Below are 17,736 nucleotides of genomic sequence, written 5' to 3'. Positions count from 1 at the left end.
GGGTTGGTTGTACGCGTGTAAGTAAGATGGTATGTGTGTTGTTCAGTAGAAATGGGTGATAATTTAAAAACAAGCTTGGTATTCATCTAACAATTGTTAAGCTTTCATTTTTAAACTACCTTTAAATGCCAAATTTGATAAAGGTGAAATTTAACTAAAACATACAACCTTTTTTTCTTAATTTAAACTTTTAAAAGTATCATTCATGTTTTATTTTATTTAGAAGGCAGCACTGCTTCCTTTATTAAATGTCTTAAGTAATTCAGATATGATAAACATCTACTTCTATTCTTTGGAAACAGCTTAGATTCTGTTATTTATCATTAGGACAGCAGAGATCAGGATGACAACTGGCAAATTAAGACTACTTGTGCTTCACCACAAGAAGAGAAAATAGGAGTGCTGGGATTGCTGGAGTGCAACAGCTAGGAGAGGTCATGGTGGCAGACTTCTGAAGTGTAAAGGTTTAACAGAAATCCAAGTTCTTCAAGTAAGTCTTATGGAAGGTTATTCAATTAGAAAGATATTCTTATGATTTCAAATATCTAATAAATATATTTACCTTCCAATCATAAGACACTTTACTGGGAACTCCAGTACTGAAACAGACAAGAATGTCCACTGCTCCCCAAATATTGCATTAATAAAACTGAAGAAAAATTCCATTTTAAAAAACACAGAATACTTGCCAGCCATCACAATAATTACATCAGTAATAAAACGGTTACATGGGAAGCTCTATTTCAAAATGGCTTTCTGGAAAGCTCTAAAATTTTAAACAATTGCTTATCTACAAATTAGAACACAATTTTATGATATAAAGGGACATTCCTTTTTGGCAACACTAAGGAACATACCTGCCTGAATTCCGTCCTCCTCCCACACGTTATTCCTACAGAGAGAATAACTTTTTTTGAGAAGAGGTGGGGGCAAAAAAGAGAAAGGAGGGGGAAATTATAACTTTTCCCACATTTTCCCAAATAGTTCTGAGATGTTTTTTACCCCCACTCTCCATCCTTTCCTCGCCAGCTATAAAAATAATCTCATTACCCATTATAGCAACTTACACACTTCTATGCAGCACATTATATACTCAATATTAAATTCTGAAAAATGTTTGCAGTGACAGCACTGGCAAAAGCTAAAAAATAAGCTCTAAAAATCAGTCTTCCTAAGAAATCTGTTAGCTTTCCCAACAACACAAATTTGAACTTTGGCATCTGTTTTCCACATATCTAGATTCTGTGAATATTAGGAATTCTTCTATTACACAAGCAAGGACTGAAATTATTGTGTTTGAAGAGAATTCCAGTTCCTCAGTATAAATACATTCCATATCCATTTTTAATTTTTTTTTAAGAGTATAGTGAGAATATGGCTTCACAATGCTCTTCCATTTCTGATTTAATTTCTTTATGGCATGTAAGGGCAGGTTGACTGAAGATCTTCTTTTTAAATAATCCAGACTGCCATATCCAAAAGTAAGCAAACAGAAGAAATTTATATGAATTTAAATTCATCCATCTGGGATGGAGCTATCTGGGTCATCTAGGATCCAACAGTTTTCTTCCCTGTATACTATGTACAGTATGGTCCTTGCCCAAAGCTAAGTCCTGACTGGCTAAATGTCACCTTCTTCCTGTCATGGCAACGACAGCTGGCTCCTGGCTCTGCACAATTAGTCCAAAAAATGTATAAAAGCAATACAGGTTTTCTTCCTGAAATGTGAATGCCAGCAGAATACACTGTTTTTGGAAAGCTATACCAGGTCTATAAAATTTGGTGAACTACACATCTCAGACTTCACACACCCATGAGAAAAAGATTTCCTTCCCACAAAGTTCAATGACCATGTTACATGATCATACAGTTCCAAAAGCCTCAGACCCACACAAAGAGCATACAGAGTAAGTACAATTAGCTGCTGCACGTAGCATGCTGCTAATATGTTGATTCCACTTCAGAACTCATATCCAAACACTTTGAAATACGCAAAATGGTGTTTATTACACAGACACCTTTTTATCGTAACACATAACATAGTAATAACAGCTGTGGTCAGGACCTTCCAAATCTGGTGAAAGAAAATGATCTCACTGTAGTGACAATCAATTAACTCATCACTGTATTTTGAAATCCTGCTTCTTCTTAAAATAATCCATACCAAAGATAACGTGCATGTTTCCAGAAAATAAAACCATTCTTCCTCCTCTGACAGCAGTTTTCTGAAACTGAGCCCTTCGGACAAGTTTTTTTAATCACAATGAAACCATTCGATTCAAACCACCAACAAAGTATGTATGTATGTAAAAACAACTTGTTACCCTTCCTCTGCTAAAGGTTCATAAAGGCCTTGAACAATGAACACAAGTTGTTACTTTTTTTTGTTTTACCTTAATAATACTTCTTTGTCCAACAGATCTCTTAAGTGGAAGATATAGCTGCATGATGTGCTTACCGTCTCTTAACAGCTAAGTAGTAAAAAGGAAACTAATGCCATATTGTTGTTAACATTTTGCTATTTTGACATGAATTCTCCTATCATTCCCACTTACATGGGCATGGTTCACAGTGTGATTTTGGTGCACATAAACTACGTTTGCCTTCTGAGGAAACTAAACCAGAACTTCTGCTCCATGTGTACACCAAATGAACTCTACCCCATAACATGGTGTTAAAGTCTAAACCAATGACTTTGCCCCTCAGACATTTTCACCAGTGCTTTGTGGAGGACATATAGACTAGAGAACCTGACAAAACCTAGTCTGAAGTAAAACCCTCAAATTCACACTCTATAGATGCAGAAGCATCTGCAACAACAGCTTTAGTGCACTCATTTGCTTCTACTGCATTAAATTATTTGTCACAGTAAACAAAGCCTAAGACTGTACTATAGTATTAAACATCAAGGACCCCACAGGTATTTCTCCTATGCTTGCATAAACCTGTTATCTGCCTTTTCAATTATATGAGTGAGTGTTGCTCTGAAATTGCTTCAGAAAATGGGATTTCCATTGACTATTGTAATAAAGCAGATATAGTAGCCTTTAGTAGCTTACTAAAAAATAAGCAAACAAAACCACCGTTTATAAAGCAGCTCTGCAAACTCATCCTGTGTTTTCTTATCCAGGTAGCACATTTTAGCTATTCAGCATATTTGTAGCTGTAGAAATTCCACAATTAGAAATCAGTTAACAATTCTCTTGATAAATGAGGCTGATTAAAACCTAGTTCACTCTCCTTTAATTGTGCTGGCTTTACACAGATAAAAAATAGTAACATTTTATTACTGTTACTGAAGAAAAATCTTTCCAAGACTGCATCAAGTTACAAGACTGTGTATTAACACAGAGACTTATCTGACTCTTTCACAATATAAATAACAACATAATTAAATTCAGTTAAACTGAGGGTACATTAATTTAAAAGATGCACAAGCGTAGAACCTTTGCAATATCAGCTTTCTTGCCAAAAACACTTTAGAAAGTATTCTTTTGTGCACCACAGAAAGACTTCTACCACACTGGCTGAAAAGTATTTACAGTAATAACTATCACTCTCCAAGGCCAGGATTTTGTTTACTGTCTTTCTTGGTGAAGAACTGATCAACCATCTTTCCACAGGAATCACTGCAATGTCATCAGACATTACAACTCCAGAACAATTACTGTGGCAAGACAGGAGTAACTCCTCCCAGGAGCAGAGCAGCACACTGCCTTCACACAGTACATACACCCTCGGGAGGAAAGCGAAGAGACAACAGACCTTCAGTGTTACCTATTTGTCTCTCTAGATCTGCTGCTTCATCTGGTGTTGCGCGTGGGAGGACACCAGGATCACTGAAACTAGTACGCAGCAGGGTCCCCATCACGAAAAAGAAAAGAATCCCACCAATTGCAGGTATAGCAGGTGTAATCTTCTCTGACAAATACGGACAACTGGAAAAAGAAAAAAGATTAAACATAATCAATAACACACAGTGCAACTTGCTCTCAAGAACTGTTTACCTTTATAAATGCATATGAAGAATTCACTTTCTTCTATTGATACATTACTTGTCTTGGAATGTTTATTGAAGCTGAAATTTCTGTTTACGTGTTCATGACACTTCTGAAATTTCTCATAATCTGTTTATTATAATAAAGGTCCAAATAGCATAATAATGACCTCATTAATATGCAATACTCATTTACATAAGAAAATATTTTATTACAGGATATTATAAGCTCATATATTTGTTAATCTACTGCCCAACTACATAAAGTAAATTGGGGGGGAGGAGGAAGGGGAAATAACCTGAAAATATTCAGCAATAAAAAGCAGAGCACATCACATGATGAAATAAGCCACACTGAAAAATGTAATTAAGTCTATAAAATAAATCTATTGTCCATCACAAAGATGGTGCTCAAAAGCTCACACCTGTGACACATTCCTTTAATAGCCTTGGTATATTTCAATATTATAACACCACTACTGATTCTCTTTCTTAACCCATTTCTTGTAACTTGGTAAGCTTTTACATTTATAAAGTAAGAGAAGTGCAAATGACAGTGCAACACACCTGGAAACAAATAATCTAGGAGGGTCTAGGGCAACATCAACAGTCCTTTACCAGCACAAAAAAAGGCTCTATGGTTACCAGATTTACAATATACATGCCGGGCTTAAGATTAGATCACAGTTTTAGCAAATTTTCCTCTATGCTTCACATGTAATAAAATCAATGGACAGAAGCACTGGAATCTAAACAACACACAAATACAAGTAACTCTTTACAGTTGTGCAAAAAGAAGGGATATGAGCACTTAGACAGTACACAGTATAGCACTCCCGTTAATCCGAGCCATACAATAAGCACTGCAGGACCACCTTAGAAAACACACAGGCTGAAGACTCTCTTCATAGTTCTTATATTAAGTAGAGGTGGGCAAAACACAGAGATGGCTTCGTGCATTTCTGATGTCTGCATGAGAAGTCATAAAATAAACCTAAAAACAACATAAGCTGAAAACCAACAAGTTCTAGACCTTAGGGATTCATCTAAAGCTTCCAGGTATCAATCAAGTTGAATTAACATCGTATTCCCTGTTTCTGCTCACTGCCTTAAATTACAATTCAGACGCGCGAGCTTTTGCGCTGAAAGTCAGTTAACCTCACTGGAACGTTAACTCTGAGCATGTGATGACAATGTCAGCTTCACTGTCCATCACTTCTGCCAATGGGATGGGGAGAGAATGGAAACACTTTTCATTCCAGCTACCATGTACCAAGCATTTATCTCCCTGCATAATCCTGTTAAATGTACTCGGCTGTTTCATCTAACGCCGTGGGTTTCACGGATACAGTAAGTCCAAATGCATTACACAGCGCATCATACCATCACTATGAGTGGAATTCATCTTTCGCCCTACATGAATGTAATATTACAGGTGTAACAAGTTACAAAAGATTAAAAAGATAACTGGGTATAAAAAAAGGCGAGGGACAAGAGATACTGTTGTTTCATATCATGAATAGACTGTTTAAATACTAGGAAACGTACTTCAAATGCACACTTTTAGAAAATCTGTTTCAGAGACCCAGATTTATGAAATCAGTGCTAACTAAAGGAAGCAGCAGCAAGACAGCTGGTAGATATAAGCCTTGCTCCCTTCATGTCAGAGAAGTCAGTCAGAACGAACAACCAAAGAGAAGCTTTCACACCACATAAAAGTTCTATTGCTCGATTTATTTCTTGCCACAAAGAATTACTGAAATCAAAACTACTGTAATGGGCTTAGACAAGAGTACAAATACGCTGCAAGAATGTATTTTTAAAAGGATTAGAGGGAACGTACGTTAATGAACACTAAATATAGCACAGTGCTATTATTCTTCTATTGCATTATTCATTACACATACAAAGAAATTGCAACTGTGATGAAGTCTGTTGACCAAACAAGAGCTGTATGTGTGCGAAAGGTACCATGAGATAATCTCGGGGCAGCCCAGTAGGCAAAATACAATTTAGACAGGTGCCAACACAAAAACAGCAATGGCGTCTACCTACACAACAAATTCTCAGTGATACTCAGAGAATGGAAACTGAAGGGCCATCATGACAGTGATATGTTTTAACAATAATTTCATAGGGATTTGGTAGAAAGAACAAATTCCTGTGCTGAAATACTGAGAAAGCCTTGCATTGCTGAAGTGATGACTTCATTATAATAAAAAAGCATGAAAATGTCTCTCTCTGCCTTGCTGAACCAAGTCCATCTGCAGTGAAAAAAAAAACCACTCTCAAAGCCCTGCATGCTCTTCACCATAGGCAAGTGTAAGTTAATCTGCTTTGCCTAAAGGTGTTTTCAGGGTTTAACACCCCATACTTTATCAACCTTGACTTGGAATTACTTCAGCAATAATGTAGAAAAGACTGAAGATGTCCTCTTTAGCAATAATAACCAACTACTGCTCCACCAATTCAGAAATTATTTCAAGCTGAGAAACCAGTCCTTACAGAGATTCAGATAGTAAGCCTAGGCAGGACCATTCAGTCCAGTCTGACTTATGCACAAACAGACCATACAATATTACATGGGCCTGCAGAGAGCTCAGTGATATCTATCCTTTAGAAAGGCCCAATTAATTTTTCAAATTCCTGTCAATTAAATTTTAAAAAAACAGATACTGTATAGACCATTTTTTTTGCTTCATGTCTGTATAAAAACAACAGGGGAGGAAAAAAATCTTAGTGTCTCCTGGGTTATTAAAAAATCCACTAAAAGTGTCTTCAAATTAAAAATGTGGATTTTAGCTCAAAATTGTCACTACATCTGTAGAAATACACTTGCATATTTATATCTGCATGCTTATATAACAAATATATTTGTACCGCTACATTAAGTCAATATTATTTTAAACAATTTGTTTTAGTGTTACTACTTTTAGAATTGTCAAATACTGTACACAGAAAAAGATTATTCCTAATATTTGCTCAAATTCCTTAATTAATTTCCTTCAATTGAGTTTGCATCCCTTCAGGCATAAGCCTTCCTCAGATATTACAAGAAATATCTTTTCTGGATGGTATTTTTAGTGACTTTTTGAAGTAAATACTAGCAGGTATTTCCTGACAGCAAATTTCAGAACTTTCACACAGAGGGACTCCCCGTGCAGAAGACTGCCCACCTGCAGCACCACTTACGATAAAGCGGCACAGAGCTCCAGAACAAATCTCAGTGCTACTGCAGAGCAAGCAGTGACAAACCTTTTTAAATCAGCAAGTAATTTGGTAACTACTAGACATGAACTGACTTCCTCAGTTTACATCTTAGACACAGTAAAACAATTGTTCTTAATCAGAATATGTAATGATAGCAAGTACTGACTAGGTCCATCCCAGAAAACACATTTTTAGGAAGTATTACTTGACCATAGATCCCACTAGAAATTGTTATTGTGGAAATAGCTTCTTCAGAGAACAATGTTTGGATTTGCACATAGCAACCAGTAATACAACCTGAAGTTTTGGATTAATTAATAGAGGGGCTTTATACAAATCAGCCCTGCTTTTTGCTTGGCTTCTCAGCTGCTTTTCTGAAGCATCACGTGAAAGTTTGCATGAGTGTAGGAGGGAAATAAAATCTGCTGGAAGACTAGTCTGTCACAGCTAGATAAAAATAAAAACACACTGGCATTTAAGAGATAATTATCAAGTATCATCCCTGTGAAAGAAGGATGCAGGAGAACAACAAAAGTAATTCTTACCACCCAGCAGCCCTCCTAACTGTGTAACTATGCTCCCTGTGGCTACCAAGATCAGCAGAAAAATACACACAGTAACTGTACTGAAGAGCGCACACAGCAAGAGTCCTACAACTTTCAAGCTCTTTCATTAGAAAAGGGGAGGAAAGAAAAGAAGCTTCCTTAAGGCCTTTCCTGGAAAGATGAAGGCTTTCCTGAACAGTTCACTGACAGTTGTTGTTATTCACTGATGGGGAGATACAGTAAATGCCAACTCTACCCAGTAGGGATAATGGAGATTTGGAAAGAGTCTAACTTGGAGGGAGGTTAACCCTGTAGTTACAAAAAACCATTAGTAACAAACACAACCATTTACTAAAGAGCACAAAAAAGTCAGGGTTTTATACCTGTGAGAAATTGGAGACCTTGCTTCATATTTGCTAACCTGGCAGGCACAAAACAATAAAAGTACAGATTTTATGCAACAATGTAGTAGCCATCACACCTATGCTAATTTAAAAAAAAAAAAAAAAAAAAAAGACCCATACAAGCTTGGCTGGCAACACTGATAATAGGATACTATATGTCTAGCTTTTCATCAACATAAAACTCCTTGCGGCAGATATAAAAAATGTACTCTAGGAAAAGCAATTATGCTTTATAGCAATTATGCTGTAAGTATAGTTGAACCAAGTAACATAAGGGAAAAAATTACTGTTCATTTTCCTACATCATCAATTTAATTTATGTTTCTGCAGGTATCGCCTATTTAATATACCAGTAGCTATTGGTGCGCAGGTGGTGTCCAACACTAAGAGAAAAGGCTTGCGCTGCAAACCCTAGGTTCGGTTCCACATGTTACAAGTTAACATCTGAATGAGACTGTGCTGCTTTCCTTAAACTAACCCAAAAGGTTTGTTGTTTGTCCTTCCACTCTTATTTATGGCTCCTCTCAGCTTCCCCTTCCTTTCAACTCCACTGCATCATTGCTCCAAGCCAGTCAGTCCCAAACTTCTGCCCTTATGCCAACACAAATCTTTGTCAGGTTCTTTTGTGAGCTAAGTTAGTTTACTAAAATGTATGAAAATGACACCATTTTGTTGACTTTCTGCTTCTTTAACAAATCAAATATGCACTTGGAAAGGAGCGTTGATATTAGCACAAAGCAAAAGAGACAGAAGCACACACAAAAACTAGAGGGAGAGGGAACCTGGGACAGAGGGAGGAGACCTCCATTTCAGCAGCTGTCAATAAGGTTTTCATTCAGACCACTGCCTCTTGTGAAACCACGTTCTAACCTTGACCTCTTTCGATTTAGAGTTGGCAACAGAATACCCATATAGATAGATTAAAGGCAAATCAAGACTCTGGGCTAGAAAAACAAAAATGGCTTATAATTTACTTTTCTAAAGACAAGTTACTAGTTTAAAGAAAGCAGACAGACATGCACATAGACCACAACATAGACAGTGGAAGATGCAATGATGGGCAACACATGAGGGCACAGCAAGACCCTTGGAGGCTGCTGCCTGACAAAGACTGTAGAAGATAAACGGGACAAAGAATGATCAGAGTGAAACAATTTCACTGTTGTAGGGTTTGGAGGGTTGCCTCTTTTTACTTGTTTTCCAGCAGAATCTCGACTAGAGAACACTACATTTCATACTGCTACTAGGAAAAGTGCTGGCAAAGTATAAGGAGGTATAAAAAGAATCACAGAAGCACTTTTAAAGATTGCACCATGGATTCTCACATATAATGCAGGCTTCAACCTGCTACAGATGACTTCAAAGGTACTGCACCTATGATATTAAAACATAGTTTTAACACACTCAGAATTGTAAGAAGAATGGTATAAATTTTCCCATTGTATAGCTGTAGCTACAGCAGAAAACTATGCCACAGAAAAGAATACATACGTAATTTAAAGACTAGAAGAAAAATAAGATCAAAGAATGTTTGAATGTATCAGTTCTTCAGTCAGCATTTTCCACCGCCGCCACATCCCAGCATCCTACAACCACCTCTTTGGGAGGACCTTATTTTAAAGTTAAGGTGAAGAAACTCTTAAGAAAGGTCTGACACAAGAAAAAAGTTACAATAGGAAACAACTTGCAGTGCATCAACCAGTTAATGGTTAATTCTTCACAAGCATGCAGTTAGGACACAAAAAATGTGGTGTAATTTGAGTATAGATTAGTCCAAGTAATATTACATGAAATGCCTAACAGGATTAGCTAGGGAAGTTCTGCATTAGTTTCCTACATCTGCCTGATTCTTTTGTATAGCCTTTAAAATTCCTATTAAAATTTTCAAGAGATATTAAGGAAACCACAGACTAATTTCAATGGGATTTGAAATTTGCTTTTAAAAAAATGGATTTATTTCATTATTCTTTGTGTTTTGAACTATTTTTTAAAATTATACACTCCCTCATTTCAGAATGGTCAATCAGTTTCAAAAACTTATTTGATAAAATACAAGACAAAAATCACTCTTCTAATACTTGCTTCATTTCAAATCCAGGAAATTTGGAATGCTGCAAACATGTGAAGACTGTGGAAAACAACAGCTAACAAAAGGCAGAATGACAGCAGGAAGGGAAGAAATAGGCAGAATATTACCTCATCCTCAGTTTAATAATCTAAAATATTATAACCTAATCTTAAATGCAGATTTATTGAATGGTTTCAGACAAGAAGCATTTAACCTTGCTTGAATGCTTTACTAGTTTATTCTATATTTTGTGGTACTGGATACATCTTACTTTTTCCGTATTTGTTATATTGCTTGGGGGTAACTCCACTTAAAATTAATTTTAATCAAAAATAATTTTTAAGTGGGAACACATACAGAATAATAGTAATTACATTGTGTACATAAGTGTCCCAGCCTCTACCAGCACTCAGAAATTATTACTTAAAACAAAGAAGATTAATATGATGAAATCACACAGATTACAGAACAGCATGATCCTTAAACCTAATAAATTAAGTACTTTAGAAGTTCTCTCAAACCTAGTACAAAATAAAATTAGCTTAATGTTACCCTGAACAGCAAAAGCTCAACAACCGGTCTTCAAAGTTTCATGTGAAAACCCGACATAGTTTGGTCTTTAAAGCTGATGTCAAAACCCATGAGCAACTACCAAGAATGAAAGACTGCAGGGACCTCTCTCTCCCCTGCTCAAACCAGCAAGTGTTCAGTGGAACTCCTTGCAGCACTGACTCCATTAAATTGTAGGGCATTACCATTGAAATCAGATTTACACTGGCTGGATTTGGATGTAGGATTTTAGATGAAGCTAAGCAAGCAGTGTTGAGTATGAAATTGTATAAGATAACCACAAACTCCCTCCTATAAGTAAAGATCTTAAGGGTTTAATGCAGCAGATATGCAACAATCAAAGTAATAGCCTTGCGTGACCTCCCAATTTTTATTGCTATATGAATTAACTCTAATGATCCACTGTCAAACTTCAAAGCTGGGATAGATAAAATGCATAATGCAAAAAGAACCTGTCTGCAAAACAGATGTGGTTACTGAAGCTCCTACAAGGGCAACTAAATTTTGCTTTGTTATACAGAGAAGGAACTTCTTCGTTTTACAAAACACAATTTCTAAAATATTGATCGCATCAACTGTTGCATCAACCAGAAATTTCCAAGCAAGGTAGTAAGAAAATGGGGAATATCTAACGAACTATACATCAAGAGCCTGAGTCTTATCAAATAATCAGTTTCTTTATGAAAGGCCAACACAAGTATGACACATCCTCAAAAGACAAACTCAGAAAAGGCATGGCTTCCAACCACACAGCGAATCGAAGGCTTGCTTTATTGCAATTTCTATTCGCTAACTGAAAAAGCTTGAAAAGCTAAAAATATATTTGTACTTTAATTCTCCGGTTCTGCATACAGTGCAAGGTCTGGTTTCCATAATAAAAGACTACCGATTAATGAATTCCACTAAATGCACAAACTCACGATTTCTTTTAAACAGCTCATATAGAACACTTTCTTTCCTGTTATGCTTCATATTACTTCCTTATTATTTCTTATTATTTCCTGTTATGTGATTTCATAACTAAACCATCAGCTTAATCCCAAGTACTTATGAACAGAAAGGAAAACCGGGACAAAACAAGCGGAAATGCCTTATGCCACAAACAAGTCCCTGAAGGAGTACAAGCTTCTAGGTGATTTTCCACAGGATTCTCTGGAAATTGAAACGTATGCAAGTAAGCTGCTGCTGGATAGTGGATTCCAAGCTTTCAATGAGCAGTATTTTGTGTTCGCCCTGCACAATTTATAAGGTCTAAAGGCTAGATGTAAAGCCTAGCTCTTGCTAAAGGGCAAAGGCCTGTCAATGCAATCTCTACCCCTGGCCACACTCTGCTGTCACTTCCCTTGTATAAGCACAAGTGAGCTGGCTAACACTGAGTTAAAACAGAGGAATTGCTCCCAATCTGTTCCCTTTTCTGAAAAAAAACATTCATTTTCTGTTTGATCAGTTTCCTGAACAACTTCACTCACTGTATGATGTAATGAGTGCCAGTGAACAGGTAGGAACACACAGAGGGCAGGATGAAGTTGAACTGTCATTTCCAGAGGCATTCAACTGCTGTGTGGACTTAGCCATAAAATGAAATCCCACCCACAGTCATAAGAGCTTAGGAATAGTAGATTCAGTGTCTTATATGGTTTGGTTTTTTGTTTTTTGGTTGTTTTTTTTTTTTTTTTACTGTGTCTTTTTCCCTCCACAATTCTTCATATTGCAAGTCTTTTGCATAAAACACACAATGAACTTTAATCTAAAATACAGGGGAAAAATATTAAAACCTTAACTTCTCAGTGGAACCCACTACAATACAAGCCTTTGCTCTTTCATTGAAAAACAGAGCTAAGCTTCACAGATACAGCACTTCCTGGGGCTCCTTTACTTATAAAAAAAAGTGGAGAACTGATGCTCCTGTCCACACTACATATCAGAAGTGTACATCACATTGTTATAAATAAAGCAACTGGGAACATAAAAGCAAGGAGGAGCATAAAACCAGGAGAGTTTAACCTCCTCTTCCCCAAAAGAAGCAGAGCTGAGCAGTAGCAATTCAGCGACTTGATCATCCTTCTTAAAGACTTGAGAGGCCTGTTTGTAGTAACTTCACAGGCGTGGGTCTCCACAAGCGTTGGGAGAGTTCTACCCGAAATGGCATCCTTTGTTTTTTCTTACTGCCTCCTCACGGTATCACGGGAATTCTCTTATCCCAGACTAAGCATTCATTGGACAGACTGGCATACTGCAGGCTACTTCAGATTAAAAAAACCCCAAAACTAGTTGGCACACATCATGCCAAAGCAGTGCCAGCTCTCCAAATGTAAAAATGAGTCAATTTAAATATAAACAAATTGCAAGACCAGCTTGAGGCAAATCTTTTATTTCATGGAAAAAAATAAAGCGCACAGTGCTTCATCTACACAGAAAGCATTACCACTACAAATATTTTGGTTAGCAATGTAATTTAAACAACTAGGAATAGCCTTTTACTGTTTTGCGTTAGAACTGAGATTTGGGTGCAAGTCATGCAAGTCAGGCATTAAAAGTTTAAGAAATACTCTACATTGAGAGATTGCTTCTGAATCACCAGAGTCAGCAATGTCATAGCATTTAATTATCTTCAGGGATGTGTGCAGAAAAGATTGCACTGTTTGAATATCGAAATACTTTTGTCTGAATTTTTCCCCCCCTTTTTTTTTGGAAGACATCTAAAATGCTCTGTATGCACTTTTATGTTAAATACCTATCAAACCTGGATAAGCACGTTCAAATTGAAAAGCAGTGGCTTTATCGTATCATGCTTTTCTCTGTAGTTCCACAAATATATCACGCACAGGCACTTTCCTCTCGAGAAAGGCCACTGACTGAAATTATTAATTCCATATTCCCTCCCTGAACACTTGTATAATTCACCAAAAGTTAATTCTACTGTACATCAATTCTATGATTTAAATCACCTGTTTAAATAAGGGAAACATATTCTAGCATATTTTCTCTTAAGCCAACTACATCAAGAAATATGTATTACAGAAAAATAAAATTAAAGGAAGTTATTACAGAAATGTTATTTTGAAAATTGAAAAACTAAGGATGAAAATCATCCATATTAATGGTTAAAACTTAAGAGTATCACAGAAGGCTCTGTAGCAAGCTCAACAGCAAAAAAATTTCCACATTTAACAGAACGATGTTCTTCACACAAATGTCAGTCACTTAAGAATCAGTTACTTTACAGTTAGCTGCTGGTATAGTAATTAAATATTTTGACTGCTAATGCATAAACAAGACCTGAATGGAAGATGAACAAAGAAGAAATGCCCAGCTTTTGCACTGTTTCTTAAAAATATTTTATTTAAAATTCCCTCTCAGTTTTAAATTTTTTTCATACGCAAATTTTGCTTTTTACTATTTCATTAAAATTTTCAAGCCGTTTTCCAATTGAGTTGTTACTGCAATTTTGTTCAGCAATTACCACAAACCCCAAATTTTAATGTAAATTGAACCAGGATTTCAGGTAGGGGAGAATAACAAACACAGGGTATTACTGCTACCCTTCTTTGAAAGTATCATTTACTTCTTCAATTTAACATCTGTCTATTTTTGTCAGACTGCCAAAACTTTTTAAAAAAGTGTCACAAGAAGGTGAAGCAAAGCAAAGAAGGTCTTTACTACGTACATTGCAACTGTAAATTCCTAACTTTTTTCTTCTAACATTTTAATTATGCAACCTGTTATCGTCTATATGAAATGATCCCAAGCTCCACTGAAAGAGCATTTCTTTTGCCACTATTTTTACAGGCATCTAGTAGATGATTTTGCAAGTGGAATAACATGATCTCTCTCCCTAAGGCAAGCCAGCCGTGAAAATCAGAGCAAAGCTCAGTTACTTCATTGTTCCCAGAATATACTCTAAGGAATTGCAACACAAGATTTGTTCTCCATCTTTCCATTGTCAAACATGTTCTGCTGTCCTCCTCCCAGTTTCAGATGCTGACATGTAAACAGTTCTCCCAGACACACTCAACCATGCAAATACTGCTCCAACTGTTGGTCTGCACCTTGGCACTTTTGCCCAAACAGGAAACTAGCAGGGCATGAAGTTAAATAGAAATGGAAATCTTTTGAATACATAAAACAATTGCACAGAAGCTAAAATAAAACCAGGATTGCAGCAACAAACGCAACACCACTATAGGACCACTATCCTACAAAAAAGCACAACTGGCTGTATAAAATGGCATAACATGCTACATCCTATATCTCCATAATGCACTATCTCTAAATGTAAATTGGTGATGTGTAACCTATTTTGCCAAGCCCTTCAAGCACTGATATCACGAGCCCCACCTTTTGCCCTGGTGTTTTGTCTTTAACCAGGCTTGCTGCTGCCTTTGGCCAGTCCCTCCCAAGTTCCTCAGGCTTTCTCTTTCTCTTGGCTGGACTCTGATCACCAGGGAACAGAGGCTGCCTGGGCCCTTCTGCCAGCTCCAAATGCACATGCTCCTTATGCTACAGTACCAGAGGGGAGCTGCAGCCTTTACAACACCCCACCAGTGTCCTGATTTATCTGAGGATATCAGCAACTGAACTTGAAGAGAAGCTGCTACCCTGGATTAATCAGCGGCTTTGCACATGGCAACAGGAACAGACCCTAACCAGGAGGAAGATCCAGAGTTCGGTAATGTTCTGCAGCCTTTACTCTTTTCTTCTAGCCTGTCCTCTGATTAAGGCCATTCTCCATGGAAAAGCTTGCCTTTCAGGTTTGCAGAACATACTACATTCAAAGAGATGAGCTATAAGAAGAGATGTGACTATAAGAAGTGTGCTGGTTATGTTACTTCAAATAGTTGCAGTAAATGAAAGGATAAATGCCCAACATGTTTGTAAGGGCACAGAAAGGAAGGAGGAGGAACATGACAACAAAGTTCAGGAGATGTCAGGCATGTGCTTCATTTTGCAATAGCTTTCCTATGTAAAGGTGCAATGTAATGGGGATTTATAGCATTTTCTGTCTACGCATGTTCAGAAAGGAGAGACCTTGGTGCATCTTGCTCCTAGTTATAAACATTAAGCTAATGCTCACAAAGAATAAGTGAAAAAGCAAAGTCTGTGAAAGACACATGCAACATTGCAGCAGCGTAAGTAATTTCTATTTACAAATAAAAGACAGACCAGGACCACAAGATTCTGTTTCTTCACAGGTATAGAAAAATCCCTTTCCTCTCAAAGCACAGGAAACTACTCTGCTTTACAATTGAAGTATAGAATTCTTTATTCCAATACTCTGCTTTGTCTGAAGGAAAAAAAAAAAAGCAAAGAAGAATGGACAGTCATGCAAGCAATCTTAAATCAAAATACAGCTGTAAATCTAATTTCAGGTCCATTGAACTTTACATTACAAGCTTAAATAACATTATGTGCCCTTATTCCTCCAAGAGAATTCTTTTGCCCTGTTACACTCCAAAACAAAACTTCATTTTTCACATCCATTAAACAATAACATATTACCTAGTGTTTCATTAGCCTGAAGAAGATCAAACCCTCAAGGGTTCACTGTGAATAAGTTCACAAATTGAAGTCCAGAAGCACTGCCAGGCAACTGAACTTCTTGATGAACTGAGTACTCAACTCATGCTTGTTTATTTTTTAAAGCCCTTCTTAAAGAAATAAACCAAATTATTCTCACTACTGGACCACTTCCATTCTTTTCTCATATTTGACACTTTGTCAGATACATTTCCATTCTGTCCATAAAGTCAAAGCTTCTTACTAGCAGAGAGAAGATTCTAATAAGATTTTGCTGAAAGGATGAAAAAAGGACTGAAGACTACACAGCTTATAAATAACAGACATGATCCTAACCCACACTCTGTAATCTAGAGAGAAATTCACATTTCAAATGCATGTTAATTAAAATTCTAAACATTGCATTTTGTCCTGGATTGCAAAAAAACCATTAATATCCTCTCTGTCCCAAATACATACTAACCACCTACTAATTTGTCTAAAACATGCAGAAAATACTGGGGCTGGAGGGGAATAGAGTAAATATGCAAGAGTAGAGAGTGCAGTTTTTCTATTCAGAAAAGCTACAAACCTCAAAATAGCAAGCAGCATGGGACATGCCAAGTTGTTAGTATAACTGCATCCATTCCCCAAAAAAGATTTTTAATGCAACTATCTTTGAATTAAAATTCATAGCCATGAATGCATGAGCCCTGTTATTGGTGTCCAGCTCCTCACAGACACTGAGAAATACTAAAATATGAGCTCTCTGCAATTCTTCAGTCTGTTAGAACAGTGAACAGCCATTAAAATCTAATAGTCCACATCTGCCAACCACAAGTTCCAGGCTTGTGTTCTGGGCTCATGCACTGTGCAGAGGGTATGATCAACTCACTGTGAACATCCTCAGGACAGCACAAACCTGCTTCTTTGAAAGTGAACACACTCTGCTGTTTCTCAACAGCAGTGATAATTATTCATAGCATCCTAAGCTGCATTTTGATCTGTAACCTAAAAAAATGTAAACACTTGTTCTGCAAGCCTGTCCTACAGTAGGATAAGGTCCCAGAAAAAACCAAGCATTTAGGAACATGATTAGTACCGATTGTAATGCGACCTAGGTGTCAATACAAATCTAATCTTTGAGAGAGTTTTATTAATTTATCCTCTATTAACCCCTCCTCTCCCTTTTCTGGAAACATACATACATACACATGACAAAAATAATTAAAACATCCATAGGAATGAGTCCACAATTTGGTGTTCCAAAACTTGTAATATCTAGCTAGATATTAAGATAAACAAAAGGGAACGCCTTATACAATGGAGGTCTATAAACAGAATGATCTGTGTTCTTACTGTCAGCTTTTAAGCAGGAGTTTCCTTGAAGCCCAGTCCCCATCGTCACAGTCAAGAGCATCAGTGCATAAAGAATAATATTCACAG

At 36.8% G+C, this 17,736-nt stretch overlaps 1 protein-coding gene across 4 annotated transcripts in view; it reads right to left on the bottom strand.

Moving 5' to 3' along the window:
• ZDHHC14 (zinc finger DHHC-type palmitoyltransferase 14) overlaps positions 1-17,736 on the bottom strand; it is a 110,629-nt gene that overhangs the window by 49,001 nt on the left and 43,892 nt on the right. For 2 of the 4 annotated variants that reach the window (XM_050893853.1, XM_050893855.1), the window contains exon 2: positions 3,766-3,938. In XM_050893853.1, the coding sequence (XP_050749810.1) occupies positions 3,766-3,938 (173 nt within the window). The remainder of the gene's footprint in view (positions 1-3,765; positions 3,939-17,736) is intronic. The other 2 variants (XM_050893854.1, XM_050893856.1) reach the window with 1 other exon arrangement.

The sequence above is a fragment of the Gymnogyps californianus genome, chromosome 3, assembly GCF_018139145.2.
Source record: "Gymnogyps californianus isolate 813 chromosome 3, ASM1813914v2, whole genome shotgun sequence".
Lineage (NCBI taxonomy): Eukaryota > Metazoa > Chordata > Aves > Accipitriformes > Cathartidae > Gymnogyps > Gymnogyps californianus.
Note: the sequence above shows the minus strand (reverse complement) of the source record. Positions and strands in the feature narration are given on the sequence as shown.